This window comes from Canis lupus, chromosome 18, assembly GCF_011100685.1.
Source record: "Canis lupus familiaris isolate Mischka breed German Shepherd chromosome 18, alternate assembly UU_Cfam_GSD_1.0, whole genome shotgun sequence".
NCBI classification, from domain to species: domain Eukaryota; kingdom Metazoa; phylum Chordata; class Mammalia; order Carnivora; family Canidae; genus Canis; species Canis lupus.
The window spans coordinates 1,623,926-1,638,249 of record NC_049239.1 but is presented as its reverse complement, the minus strand read 5'-3'; the positions used below and the strand labels follow the sequence as shown (position 1 = coordinate 1,638,249).

At 45.3% G+C, this 14,324-nt stretch overlaps 2 protein-coding genes across 38 annotated transcripts in view; one reads left to right on the top strand and one right to left on the bottom strand.

The window, feature by feature from the left end:
- SPATA48 (spermatogenesis associated 48) overlaps positions 1–11,046 on the bottom strand; it is a 63,488-nt gene extending 52,442 nt beyond the window's left edge. For 19 of the 31 annotated variants that reach the window (XR_005372998.1, XR_005372999.1, XR_005373000.1 and 16 more), the window contains exons 1-2: positions 8,331–9,714; positions 99–196 (exon numbers count right to left, since the gene is read on the bottom strand). Coding sequence is in view for 22 of the 31 variants with exons in the window: in XM_038562555.1 (XP_038418483.1) it covers positions 99–196; positions 8,331–8,889 (657 nt within the window). In the remaining 9 variants the exon portion in view is untranslated. Of the gene's footprint in view, positions 1–98; positions 197–577; positions 2,775–4,560; positions 7,225–7,280; positions 8,004–8,330; positions 9,715–10,530 lie in introns of those variants that run through there. The other 12 variants (XM_038562564.1, XM_038562571.1, XM_038562570.1 and 9 more) reach the window with 9 other exon arrangements.
- Positions 11,047–11,572: 526 nt separating this feature from the next.
- The window catches only part of ZPBP (zona pellucida binding protein), an 87,727-nt gene continuing 84,975 nt past the window's right edge, over positions 11,573–14,324 (top strand). For all 7 annotated transcript variants that reach the window (XR_005373010.1, XR_005373009.1, XM_038562577.1 and 4 more), the window contains exons 1-2: positions 11,573–11,717; positions 13,412–13,492. Coding sequence is in view for 5 of the 7 variants with exons in the window: in XM_038562577.1 (XP_038418505.1) it covers positions 11,588–11,717; positions 13,412–13,492 (211 nt within the window). In the remaining 2 variants the exon portion in view is untranslated. The remainder of the gene's footprint in view (positions 11,718–13,411; positions 13,493–14,324) is intronic.

The window sequence follows — 14,324 nt, the reverse complement described above, 5'->3', positions numbered from 1 at the left end:
CAGCACTTATTAAATGGTAGCTATTTTTTTGCATGAAATATCACACATACAGACAATAAAATTACAAATACTGTATAACATAATCAAGGACATCTTACTGTACATGTTGCTTCTTCATCAAATGCATACGTGTGATTTACTGAGCATGCTTCATGACGAGGTTGTAAATGAGGAACTTTCAGTGGGCTTGTCCAACCTGAAAACAAAAATGTATGTGCTTTGGGTTAAAAATGTGATACACTTTTCTTTCACCAGACATACTTCCTAGTAGAAAGCTAAACTGTGTGATGTTAACTGATGTTAACTTCCAATGGATTATCTAACAACTTTTCTTAGCAGTGAGAACTGAATAGCTCTGGAATGTACATGTTAGGATAATTATAATAGTGCAGAATTATTTGTTATTACTCATTACTTGAAGAGGCCTGTTGGGTACTATGAATGTGATGAGCATGTGGATGTTTTGGGGATGGTGGCAACACAAAGGAATCAGGTTACTATGCAGATAACTTATCATCTCACAATAGATGTCCTAAGAGACTAGCAAACATGCACACTGACTTCAACAAGTATTTACTGCGCCATAAATGGAGGTAGGTGTGTACACCAAGGCAGAAGGGGTTCCTGATGCTGAGATGAACAAATGGAAAAGAGTCACGTAAGTAGATGATTCCCATGTCCTGCAGCAACTGTAATAATACTTGCACTGAGTGCTGTGAGAGGGCAGAGGAAGAACAGGAGCTCAGCCACACTGTGGGGAGATAAGAACATCTTCCTGAAGATGATACATGATCTCACCATGACAAAGGGGAAGTCAGAGACATTAGAGGCCGAGGAGGCCTCGACACACCGCTGTTGGCTTGGAAGACGGAGGAGGCAGCGTGGGAGGGAGCAGCCTCCAGGAGAGGAGCATCCCTGGCTGTCTGAGGGCGAGGAAACTAACACCTCTAGTGCCAGAAACCAGATTCTGCACAACCTGAACAAGCCTACAGTAGATCTTCCCCAGATGCTGCAGGTTTGGGCAGTGAGGTCCTGAACAGAAAACCAGTTGCCCCTGCTCAGACTTCTCACAAAACTGGGAGCTAATGAATGGGTTTTGTGTTAGGCTGCTAAGTCTAAGGCACTTCGTCACAGCAGCAATAGAAAACATCGAGGCATAGGTGAGAGGTCAAGCCACAGTGAGAAAGGCAGTGCTGAACCCCATGATTATTTCAGTTTTGAGAATAAGGATAATTCTGTCTGCAACACAGCTGGCCGAAAGAAATGCTCCAGAGGACTACCATGCCAACAGCAGGAGGATGGCACTCTGTGGTTCCTTCAGATTTGCTGCCATTGAAGCAGAGGCTTTGAAAAAGGAGGAAAGTAGAACAGAACCTAAAATTTGATTTGTAAGCCAGAGAGATAGGGAACAGGACACTGAATTACAACTATGAATGTCAGGGTCACGACATTCACACCTAAATAAGATGAGGTCATTTCCGTTGCCTTCAGTATCTACTGCTGCAAGACAAAGCACTCCGAAGCCTAGGATCTCAAAACAACCATTCATTGTCCTCCAGGACTCTGAAGCTAGTTGGGGTGCTACATGTCATGTGGGAGAGCTCCAGAAGTCCAAAATTATCTCACCCACTTGTCAGAGTGGGTGTTGACTGTTACTGGGGAGCTCAGCTGGAGCAGCTGACCAGTACCTTGCTTTTTGTTATTTTTTTCTTCCTATGGGCCTATGTTGAATTGTTCACAAAATAGTGACTAAGAATTTAGAGGGAGAATCACAAGAGGCCCAATCCCAATGTGCAAGTACTAAAACAAGTCTCCACTTGCTAACATCTTATAGGCTGAAGCGCAGAGTCAATGTGGGAAGGAAACAGACCTCACTCATCTCATGGTAGGAGGGGAAGCAGGCACACATAGGAAGCAGTGAATTGCCAAGGGCCACTTTTGGGATCAGCGATCGCTCATGTCTACTTCACAATGTACAGCCTCACTTCACCACTTTCAGGCCATCAAACCAGTATCAAGTCCTTTGTCAGGGAAACCACTACACGATTTCTTCACTTATTAGGGATTTAACATATTTGAAAATGTGATATTTTCATCGTAAGTTGGTTTTGTATGTAACCCATGAAATTGTATGAGTTTGGAGAGGTCTGCCATGAACACTATTTTTCCATAGGTCCTATTATTATAAAACATTTCCATAATGTGCTGCTTTTAAAGAAACAGAACCTTAAAAGAAAGATTTAAGGATTATTCTATTGATATTTTCTCATTCATGTGTTTTCTCTCCTCTAATGGCTAGGAATATGTTTTTTCAACATCTAAAATACCATTGTTAGTAGTCTTCTCTGAGTTTTTTTTCTCAATATAGCTAACAGTAGGCCAATCGTGTTATTTTCAAAGAAGTATTTTCAGGTTTAGTTGATTTTTTTTCTGCTTTTCTGTTCTCTATTTTACCTATATGCACCAAACATTGATCTTCAAGATACATGACACAAATATTGACAGAATTGAAAGGAGAAATAACTCTACAATAATAGTTGGAGACTTTAATACTCTTTCAGTAATGGATAGAACAACTAGACAAAGATCATCAAGGAAATAGAGGACTTGGGGTGCCTGGGTGGCTCAGTTGGTTAAGCATCATCTTCCTTTGGCTTGAGTCATGATCTCAGGGTCCTAGGATGGAGCCTCGCATACGACTCCCTGTTCAGCGTGAAGTCTGCTTCTCCCTCTCTCCACTCATACTCTCTGTGTCTCTCTCAAATAAATAAAATCTAAAAAAAATAAAAAATAAAAAATAAGATAAATAAATAAATAAATGAAAAAGAAATAGAGGACTCAAAAATTTGACCCAAAAGGATATACAGAACACTTTATCCAACAGGATCCCCAAGCAAAATACATATTTTTCTCAAGTGCACATGGAACAGATTATGGGATGCCTGGCTGGCTCAGCGGTTGAGATGTCTGTCTTTGGCTCAGGGCATGATCCCGGCAGGATCGAATTCTGTGCTTCTCCTTCTGCCCATGTCTCTGCCTCTATCTCTGATGAATAAATAAATAAATCTTTTTTTAAAAAGAATGGGTTATATTGTAGGCCACAAAATAGGTCTTCATAAATTTTAAAAAACTGAAATAATACAAAGTATATTTTCTGATCACAATGGAATTAAAGTAGAAATTGATAAAATGGAATGAAACTACAAATCAATATGTGAAAATTAAACATCACATCCCTAAATAAAGAAGAAATCCTATGGAAAATTAGAAATTATCTTGAGACAAATGAAAACAAAAACATAATACAACAGAAGTTATGGGATTCAATAAAAGTAAAGCTAAAAGAGAAATTTATAAGAATACTTATTTTTTTAAATTTATTTATTTATGATAGTCACAGAGAGAGAGAGAGAGAGAGAGAGGCAGAGACATAGGCAGGCTCCATGCACCGGGAGCCCGACGTGGGATTCGATCCCAGGTCTCCAGGATCGCACCCTGGGCCAAAGGCAGGCGCCAAACCGCTGCGCCACCCAGGGATCCCTAAATACTTATATTAATGAAAAAAGATCTCAAGTAAACAACCTAAATTTGTAACTTAAGGAGCTACAAAAAAAGAAACTAAACCCAAATCTAGCAGAAAGAAATAATAAAGATCACCATAGAGATAAAATAAAAAAACCCAACAGAATCAATGAAAGCAAAAGTTGTTTTTTGGGGAACATAAAAAAAAATTGGCAAACCTTTAGCTAGACTGACTCAGAAAAAAAGAAGATTCAAATAAACTAAAATCACAAATGAGAAAGGACACAGGGCAACTGATTTTTGTTGGAGGAAGTCATCAAGAAGATGTGACTGTAAGCTGGACTCCGGCATGGGAAGCTTCTCACCCACTCCCATCCTTGAAATATACCTTCTGCCCCCCACTCCCCCCCAGTAGGAGCTATTCTAAGAATGTAGCCCAGAGTAAGGTGTTGTTGAGGTCATCTGGATGGTATATATGTCTAGACCCTGGCAAGGTCTTTATATAAACTTTTAGGATTCCAGCGGCCAGCTGTGGAGATCAATTTGTCTTGCAGCCACCCAAGATAAGCCTTGTATGTAAGTCCTCTTGCTTATTAAACCTGCCACTTACCCATCTGGAGTGGCTTGCCTCTTTCTTTGTTCTCCCTCTGCCCTCTGTGTATGAGAGCCAGTTTTGGATTTCACCCAAAGAACTTTTGAGGTTGCAAACTAACAACTTTACAGAAATAAAAAGGGTAAGAATATACTATGAACAACTGTGCACCAACAAATTTTATAACCTAGATGAAATAGACAAATTCCTAGAAACATGAAACCTATTAAGATTGAATTATGAAGAAACAAAAAATATGAACAGATCTGTAACTAATAAGGAGAATCAATAATCAAAAACTTATCAACAAAGAAAAGTTTAGGACCAGATGGTTTCACCGGTGAATTCTACAAAACAAAGAATTAATACCAATCCCTCTCAAACTGTTTCGAAAATACTGAAGATAAGGGGATGCTTTCAAACTCATTCTATGAGGCCTACATTACCTTGATTCCAAAATCTGACACAGACAGTATAAGAAGACTGCAGATCAACATCGCTGATAAATATTGATGCAAAAATCCTCAAAATACTAGAAAACAGAATTTAACAGCACATTGAAAGTATTAAATTCCATGACCAAGTGAGCTTTATTCCTTCAGTGCAAGGAATTGTATTTGTGCATTGTCAGAGGCAACGTAAAATGGAGTAGCCATTATGGAAAACCCGTATGGTGGCTTCTCAAAACATTAAACATGGAATTATCATGTAATAGAGAAATTCCACTTTTGGGTATATACCCCAAAGAATTGAAAGCAGGCTCTTAAAGAGGTATCTGCACCTCTATGTCTATAGCCATATTATTCACAATAGCCAAAGGGTAAAGCAACCCAAGGGTCCATCGATAGATAAAAAAACAAAATGTGGTATATACATAGAAAATTATTCTGCCTTAAAAAGAAATTGACACTTGGAACAACATAGACATTGTTGTCCATGAGGACATTATGCTAACTGGAATAAGCCAGTCATGAAGACTTTATGACTCTACTACGACTTCACTTATATAAGGTTTCTATAATAGCCAAATTCTGAGATAGAAAGTAAAACAGTGATTGCCAGGGGGTAGAGGTAGGGAAGGAGATAGGGAGTTAGTATTTAATGGGTTCAAAGTTTCAGTTTTTTAAGATGAAAAGCATTAAGGAGATGAATAGTGAGGATGGCACCTAATACCAATGAACCACACACTTAAAAATGGTTGACTGTTATGGATTGAAGGTTTGTGTAACCCCCACAAATTTGAATATTGAAACGTCTAACCCCAATTGGAAGGTTGGGCCTTCGGGAGATAATTAGGTTTAGATAAGGTCTGGAGGGTGTGGCTCTCATGATAGGATTACTGTTCTTATAAAAAGAGGAGGAGAGACCAGAGCTGTCTCTCTCTCTCTCTCTGCCATGTGAGGAAGCAGAAGCAGGCCCTCTGCAAGCCAGAAAAAAAGGCTCTCACCAGGAACCAAATTAGCTGGTACCCTGATCTTGGACTTCCCAGCCTCCAGAACTGTGAGAAATAAATGCCTGTTGCTTAAGCCACCCAGTCTATGGTATTTTGGTTTAGCAGCTTGAGCTGAGACAGTGGCTAAAAAAGAAAAATGTAGGAAGATATACTAAGAATTATAAATATTGATATTAGGAAGCTGAATGTAGGAAAATCAAGGATGTGATAACTGGCAACCTCTACTTTCTCTGTGGTAAGGAAGATGTGTCATCTGCTTAAGGAGAGGCAAAAAGATCAATGAAAGGTTTGACTACAATTAGGGTAAGTGTAGAGTACTTGATTGGTATATGAGAAAGTAAGTCAACTAGGAACAAAAGAGCGCTGAACCCAATTAATTGTCTAGACAAAGTTGGAATAAGGCAAGAAATTGGCAAATTGGCAATATAATCGTTTATGATATTGTTTTGGTATTTATGAAAGCCCACTTAAAAGTATACTGATGTGTGATATCTACCTAATTTTACAAAGACATTCTCCTTTACCGGAATGTATTTGAAATTATGTGGATTTAGGTTTGCTAAAAACTGAAAAGTACTTATTATTTACAATTAATGATTATTTCCAAGATGTACAAAATCATTGAAAACCTAGGACAAATTATATTAAACCAAATCCATGGCCTGCCAGTATTACTCTTTGAAACCGTAATAGTTAATATTAAAAGCTACTATTAATTGAATGGTTTAACCAAGTTCTAGGAATTTTGTTGTGTTTTACATGTCTTAATTCACTTAATCCTTATAATTTTATGAGAAGTACTGTTAATGCCAAGGAAATGAAAATTCTGGACTTTCTAATCACTAACATTTATTGGTGCATTTACATATTCCTATGTGAATTACACGAAATAGTTCTATGACCTTAGGAAGTATTATTGGCACATGAATTTACAAATATAGATATGTAAAGGCATAAAGATTAGCAGCCAACCCTGGGTCGTAGTACAAGTAAGCCTTCAATCAGGACGAAAGCTCAGCAAGTCTACTGACTTCTGTTGTAGTGATCCAGGTAGTGAGTTCTATACTTGGTTCTGAATTGTTGGTGCAGTCTGTTGACCCTATTCTCGTTGTATGTCAGCTTTAATAAATGATTTCTTCAACCTCTAATTTGTTGTAATAATGTTTTGGGAGTCCAGTCTTAGAAAAAGTTACACTACACTAGCCTAGGGTGACTGCTTACGTGAAGTAGCATGCTTGTCTACGATAGGAGTACTAGGAAAAACGACTTCAATTCCTTTAAAGACATACTCTATTATTTTACATTGAAACATTAGCAAAAGAGTGAGCTCAAGCTCTTTTCTTCACAGAGTTGAAAAGCAGTCACTGGTTGGGAATCAGTAAGATGTTCTGCGTTGGCAACACAGCCCTGAACTCATCAGTGGTTCAGCGCGAATGATGGTAGCTTTCAGTAATGCTGTGATTCACTAGGTGGCATTTCCAGTGGCTTATAAAATACTCATTTCTTAAAACAGGTTGTGAACCTCATCCATACTCTTTATATGGAAATTCCAAACGAAGGAATTTCCTGAAGCCCACGTGCCAAGTCCAGAGCTGGAGTGCACACTAAAAGCCTAACTCTTATCATATGCTTGCATCTCTCCAGATCGCTGTCTGCAGGGTGGGGTGGGGAAGAGGGGCTCTTCTTGTCTACTACTTTTTCCCTTTTTCTTACCCTCTGCCAGGTCCCGAGAGCCTATGGCCTCTCTCCATAGAAAAGTGGCAGGAACCACGAATCCTCACTGCTCCAAACACTGGTGGTATCACTGTTCCTCCAGACTGTCCCGTAAGCCTCTAGTCTATGGGCAGTGCCCAAGAGCAGTGGAGGGGGGTGTAGCCTCTGGTGCTAGAGGAAGCTTAGCATCTCTTGCTAACAGCATGTGGTCCTTTCCCTTCCACACGCTCAAAGATGTTAACCTCCTTGCACTCCCTGCTTGCCACACACACCTCCATACTAAAATACTCTGCGTGGCTTTCCTTTGGAAGTGTTTCTCACTCTTCCCGTAGCAGGCCTGTGACACTCTCTGGGAGTTCTCATACAGAAACCCTAAGGTTAAATATCAGTAAGAGGTCATCAATTCCGTGTCCAGGGCTACGTAAGGGTTGCTTCCCAGTAGACCCGGAATCTACCTGTAACTACCTTCCGTTTCATTTCAGCTCCTATGACCTCGCTCTTTTATAACCACCATCAGATATGTTTTTTCAAGGAAGACAGATATACGCAGTCATGCTACAGGACTATCAAAACTAAACATGTATGTCCTTGTGGAAAATTTAGATCATCCATATGTCTAGAATAAGTTATCTGATATCGCTTTGCGTTGGTCACTTACCCTAATTAATGCACTTTTAAAAACCATTTTTTTTTTACAAATAGGTTTATAAAAGGCTAATCATTCTTTTTTTCTTACAATCTATAATTTTATTTTTTAGATTTTTTTTAATTTATTCATGAAAGACACACAGAGAGAGTCAGAGACACAGGCAGAGGGAGAGAAGCAGGCTCCATGCAGGGAGCCCCATGTGGGACTCCAGCATCATACCCTGGGCCGAAGGCGGCACTAAACCGTTGAGCCACCCGGGCTGCCCAATCTAGAATCTTAAAATAAGAATCCTTATTCAGTTCTTTACAACTTTATGTTAAATTTACTGCTAAATACTTAATCTTATATCCACACTCTTCTCCCTTGTTTAAAAATTGTAAGGGCCATGTAACTTTATTTACCTCCAAGTCTTGCTCTGATGGAAATGTCTGGTACTGCCCTGGAATTCCATCTCCTATCCTGTTTTAGTTCTTCTAACAAAATGTTTTGCCTTTTTAGCGTTGTTTGAAATCCCGCATCTGGCCTGGGAACTCGATGCTGTGGTTTCACATCACTGAAATCCACCAGGCTTGGTATGGCTCTGCCAACGCCAGGCTTTAGATCAGCATCGCCACCAGGACTCAAAAACCCTGAACAGCAATCGCCCAAGGGCACGTCATCTCGAAGTGGAAATAATGGATAATCCTGCCCATACGGTGGGGGATAAGGGTAGTGTAAATGGTAGTCTGGCAAGACTGAAGGGGGGTAAGGGTGAAATTTAAGAAAAGCAGGGTTGCATTTCTTTTCGATTCTGCCATAGTTGTGTCTGTCCTCAACTCCTTTCACAAAAGGCATGTTCATTTTCCTTAAGAGATCACAGTAGTGTGGGTAACCTATATTCTCAATGGCCTTTTTTCCTGAAAGGATGGACCTCTCAGAGATACTTATCTTTCCAGGTCCGTACTGTGAACCCATATCCATGGCCTTTCTCTTTTGAATTCTGGATGACTGTAAATTAAGTCTGAGGACTCCTTTCTATTTAACTATAAAACTTACTATCTCCAATAGTTGAGTATTGGTTCATCCAACATAAAGGTACTGATTTGCTGTTCTAAATGTCGATAGAGTATTTTTTTTTAAGACAAGTATTTTTTCTCTACCAAAAGTATAGAGCAGTAAGGGACCAGGACAGAAAAACAAAACAGAATCCCTGTTGCTTGGCAACAGCTGGAACTCACACACTGGACCATTTACTATATATGTCATAATTTAATTCTTAGGAAGAACAAGAGTCGCCTTGTAAGTATTTTCATGATAGCCTCCTTACCACTGCTCAGGAAAACTGTGCTCATTTGTAATTTGTTTTTAAATGCTTCCGTAAGTTGACACCTTATTCACTAAAGGTATAGAGCAGCTAATCAAGGGAGAATATATTTTTTAATGTATAAATACATTTGACTAAAATTTAGTACTTAAAGACAGGATACGATAAATTACAAAACTCCCAACCTAAATAAATGTAAATTTAAATGCAATGCAAAGAAAGAATGGGTATTAGACTATAGTTAATTCAGTGCACCTAATTTTTAACAAAAATAATAGTCCAAGTACAAATTCATCTTAAAATGCCCTAAATTATCTTACCCTTTGGCTACCAATGTACGGAGTAAGACCAATGGGGTTTGTGCACTCATTTCAGAAAATTACTAGAAAAACTTGTAAAATATGAGCTATTACCTCACATGTAAAAAATAAAAACATTAATATATTGGTTATTCATAAGCTCATTTCAATGGGATAATTTGGACTTGCACGAAAAGGAAGTTTCACAGGAATTCCAAATATTGGATTTGAGGCACGAGGTTCACACCATCCATCCCTATTGGAATAAAAAAAAAGCAAACATCAATGAGACACCTACTTCCTTATTCTAGCAGCTGGCTTTCCATCTTTAGATTCCCAATACTTATGAACTAATCTCCAATATAATGTCCTTGACCACAACGCTTGTCCTATTGTCAAACGTGAGGAATTTACACAGCAGATGAAGGTAGGAGGGACCAATGAACTTATGCAAATTCTTAATGGCAAAAGTCAGTGGCAGTCAGAGGACCATTTGGTGTTGGTCAGGCTTTCTAGTTTATAAAAACGAAAAGGAGGGATGCCTGGGTGGCTCAGCGATTGAGCATCTGCCTTTGGTTCAGGGCGTGATACTGCGGTCCTGGGATTGAGGCCCACATCGGGCTCCCCGCATGGAGCCTGCCTCTCTCTCTGCCTGTGTCTCTGCCTCTGTCTCTCATGAATAAAATGGAAAAAAAAATTTAAACACAAAAAAGTAAAATCTATAAAACCAAGTATCGGAGAAGATTGGAATAATAGGACCTCATGCACTGATGGTGGAATGCTAAAGTGTACAATCACTTTGAAGACCAAACGGATTAGATCTCATAAAAGTTGAACATTCACATACCCTACAATCTAGAACGCTACTCCTAGGATTATATATCCTAGAGAAATGATTATACCTGCACAGCAGAACACAGGCACAAGAACGTTCACGGCAGCATATTTGTTGTAACAAAAACTGGAACAGGGACGCCTGGGTAGTGGTTGAGCACCTGCCTTTGGCTCGGGGTGAGATCCTGGAGTCCCGGGATCGGGTCCCGCGTCGGGCTCCCTGCATGGAGCCTGCTTCTCCCTCTGCCTGTGTCTCTGCCTCTCTCTCTGTCTCTCATGAATAAATAAAATCTTAAAAAAAATGAAAAGGAGATTCAGCAGGTGCCATACCTAGGCATAGTGAATGAGCCCTTTTCAGTAAAATCTGTATTGATTTGATGTCCTCAAAGGAACCGCAAGGTCTTGACCACAACCCGGCTAGATCCAAATCCTACTAAAGCACGCTCCGGCACAATTTAATCAGAAAGAATTTCTAAATATGTAAATGTACTCCGTGGAATAAACCACACTGTGGACAGTTCACCAAACATCCAACCTCTGCAGACAGAGCCAGAAAACTCCAGGCACGTCCTGATCCTGGTCTAGAAAAAGGCCTTGTTCCTTTTTCCAGTTTCTTTCCTTCCTCCTCCTTCCTCTTCCTTCCCTTTCTCCTTCTCCCTTCCTCCCTTCCTTCCCCTCCCATCTCCCCCTCCCTCCCTCCCTCCCTTCCCCTTCTCTCTCCTTCCTTCCTCTCCCTCCTTCTCTGCTCCCTTCCTTCCTCCCGCTCCTTCCTTCTCCTCCCTCCCTTCTTCCCCTTCCTCCTCCGTCCTCCGCGGCTGGAGCTGAGGTTGCGGCGGCGGCAGCGCAGGCAGGCAGGGCCCGGCTCCGGGGGCGTCGGGCGGCAGCTCAGTGAGGGGCGGCGGCCGCGGCCACCCGCGCGCACGGACGGCAGGCTCCGGGATGGGGGGCGGGGTCGCGGGTGTGCCGCGTCCATCCCTGCAGCCGCAGGGCCGAGCGGGTGGCCCCGGATCCCGCCGCGCTCCGCCCGGTTCCAGAAGCTTCTGGGCGCGGCGTCGACCGACGCGCGCACGCGGCAGCCCCGCAAGCCCCGCCCCCGCCGCCGGAAGTGGCGGCCCGTCCTTCCGGCCTCCCTTCCGGCCCGCGGCGCGCCGACTTCCGGCGGGCAGGTGCGCGCGCCGCCTAACGACCGTCCGCGGCGACGGTGGGCAGCGGCGGCGAGCGGATGGAGGCCTCGGCCCCCGGCCGGCGGCGGCGGTGGGGCTGGCGGCGGGCCCGGGGTGCGGGCTGCGCGCTCAGCTGGGCCGCGGTCGGCCTCGTGCTGTCCGCCTTCGTGGCGCGGGCGTCCCCGCCAGGTGAGGCGTCGGCGCCGCCCAGCCGCGGAGGCGCCGGGGACCGTGCGGGGCCCCCGTCCGTCCGTCCGTCCGCTCCTCCGAGGCCTGGAGCCGCAGCTGACCTCGGAGCACGCGGTCCACGTGGACGCGCCGGAGGGGGGGCTCCGGGGGCTCACGGCCTGCGGGCGGCCCGGGCAGGCGGGGAGTGAGCGCGCCGAGGCCCCTGCTTGCGGCGGAGCGCGAGATGCTAGAGCCGCGCGTGCCTGTAAGACTCGTGTGGATGCACGGATGGAGACGCAGGCGCCCCGCGGAGCCCCGTGCGGGACTCGGGCTCGTGACCCCGGGGTCACGCCCTGCGCCCCAGCGGGTGCCGCACCGCTGAGCCCCCCCATCCCTGGGGATCCGAGAGCCTACGGGGACCCCCCTAGGGCAGGCAGCGGCCTCCCGGCCCCGAGGACACTCGCCGCCCCGTGTCCGCGCTGTGGGGGCGGGTGCTGTGCTTTGCGCTGCTGCTGCTGCTAGTCCGCGTGCCCGGCAGCACTGGCCCCACGAACGTGAGCGCGGATCGTACCCGAGCCCTACGCGGTCTGTGCCACGTGCAGGGTGCTTGCTGGTCAAGGGGGGTCACGGCGAGCCCTGCGCCCCTGGACCTGCTGACGCAGTGGGAGACCGTGCAGGCGCTCGAGGGACCCGTAGGCCGGGGCAGAGCACGTGCCCGGAGGGAGGGGCTGGAGACGGGACCAGGGCGGGCCGCGGGGTTCACGGGGTGAGGGGGGCTGGAGGGGCGGGGCCACGGGGTTAGAGCAGCTGGAGGGGCGGGGCCACGGGGTGAGGGGGCTGGAGGGGCGGGGCCACGGGGTTAGAGCACTGGAGGGGCGGGGCCACGGGGTTAGAGCAGCTGGAGGGGCGGGGCATGGGGTTAGAGCAGCTGGAGGGGCGGGGCCACGGGGTTAGAGCAGCTGGAGGGGCGGAGACACGGAGTTAGAGCACTGGAGGGGCGGGGCACGGGGTTAGAGCAGCTGGAGGGGCGGGGCCACGGGGTTAGAGCAGCTGGAGGGGCGGAGACACGGAGTTAGAGCAGCTGGAGGGGCGGAGACACGGAGTTAGAGCAGCTGGAGGGGCGGGGCCACGGGGTTAGAGCAGCTGGAGGGGCGGAGACACGGGGTTAGAGCAGCTGGAGGGGCGGGGCCACGGGGTTAGAGCAGTGGAGGGGCGGGGCCACGGGGTTAGACAGCTGGAGGGGCGGGGCCACGGGGTTAGACAGCTGGAGGGGCGGGGCCACGGGGTTAGAGCACTGGAGGGGCGGGGCACGGGGTTAGAGCAGCTGGAGGGGCGGAGACACGGAGTTAGAGCACTGGAGGGGCGGGGCACGGGGTTAGAGCAGCTGGAGGGGCGGGGCCACGGGGTTAGACAGCTGGAGGGCCGGGGCCACGGGGTGAGGGAACTCGAGGGGGAGGCCCTGGTGACCTGAGTCGCCAGGTGCGGGTCCCCAGGTGCAGAGGATTGGGCATTTGAAAATGGGTATTGCAGGTGGTTGTGGAGACGCCGGAGGCGGGCGATAGCGGGGAAGCAGGAGGAGGTGAATCTTGGGGGAGTAGGCGGAGGAGGCCGCGCCTTCCCCGGTGACCCGGCCGCGGGCACTGCCACACCCACCGCTGCGGTGCCCCAGCTTCTGACCACGCATGTTGCTGATCTTGCCTTCTTGTTTTTCATAGTCGGATATTTCATTCGATTTCCAAGAGGTTTTCGCTTGACCCAAGAAACGGTGAAAATTGTGGGATCATCCAGTTTTCCAGGTATGAATAAATAGACCTTCAGTCATTTTAAGAAAGTAGTTAACGTTTGTTTAGATTTATCAGCCCCGTCCCAAAGGCTGACGTTCCCCAGACATCCTGGTCTCCTGGGATGGAGATGTATTAGAGGTTTTTCCGTGTAGTTTTATTCCTCCACTTGTGATTCCGTTTGTCCATAACTGCCGAAGTGTGTGAAAAGTAATGTTTTCAGAAGTTAGCTGATTGAAGTCATCTATAGTGCTTGTGTTTGTTACAATTATTAGCCATAATATTGAACTTACACAGTTTGAATATGCTGAGAGTCTTTGCAGATGAGATCTGTATGTCATAAAGGTTTTGGATTCATGCTTTTCCAGGACACACATGAGAGGTACTAAAAGTTTTTGGTGTTTGTTTGTTTTTTACTGAAGTCAATTTACATGCTTAAAGTTCCTCCTTGAAGTGCACATCCCAGTGGTTTTTAGCATACTGGCAACGGGTTTTGCAGCGATCACCATGTATTACCATAGCGCTTTGACAGCTCCAGCAAGGAAGGCTGTACCCCGTAAGCAGTCACCCTCCAAGGCTGGAAATCACTGATATTTCTATCACTATTAATTTGCATGTTCCAGACATTTTATATAGGTGGAATCGTATGTGATGTGGTGCTTTGCATGTGGCTTTTTTCACTTACAGTGTTTCGGGGGTTTATCATGTCATAGGATGTATCAGCACATCATTCTGTTTTAGGGCTGAATAATATTCCATTGTATGGATATACCACTTTTTGTGTATCCATCAATTGGCGGATATTTGGGTAGTTTCCACTTTTTGGCTATTACAAATGCCAACAATG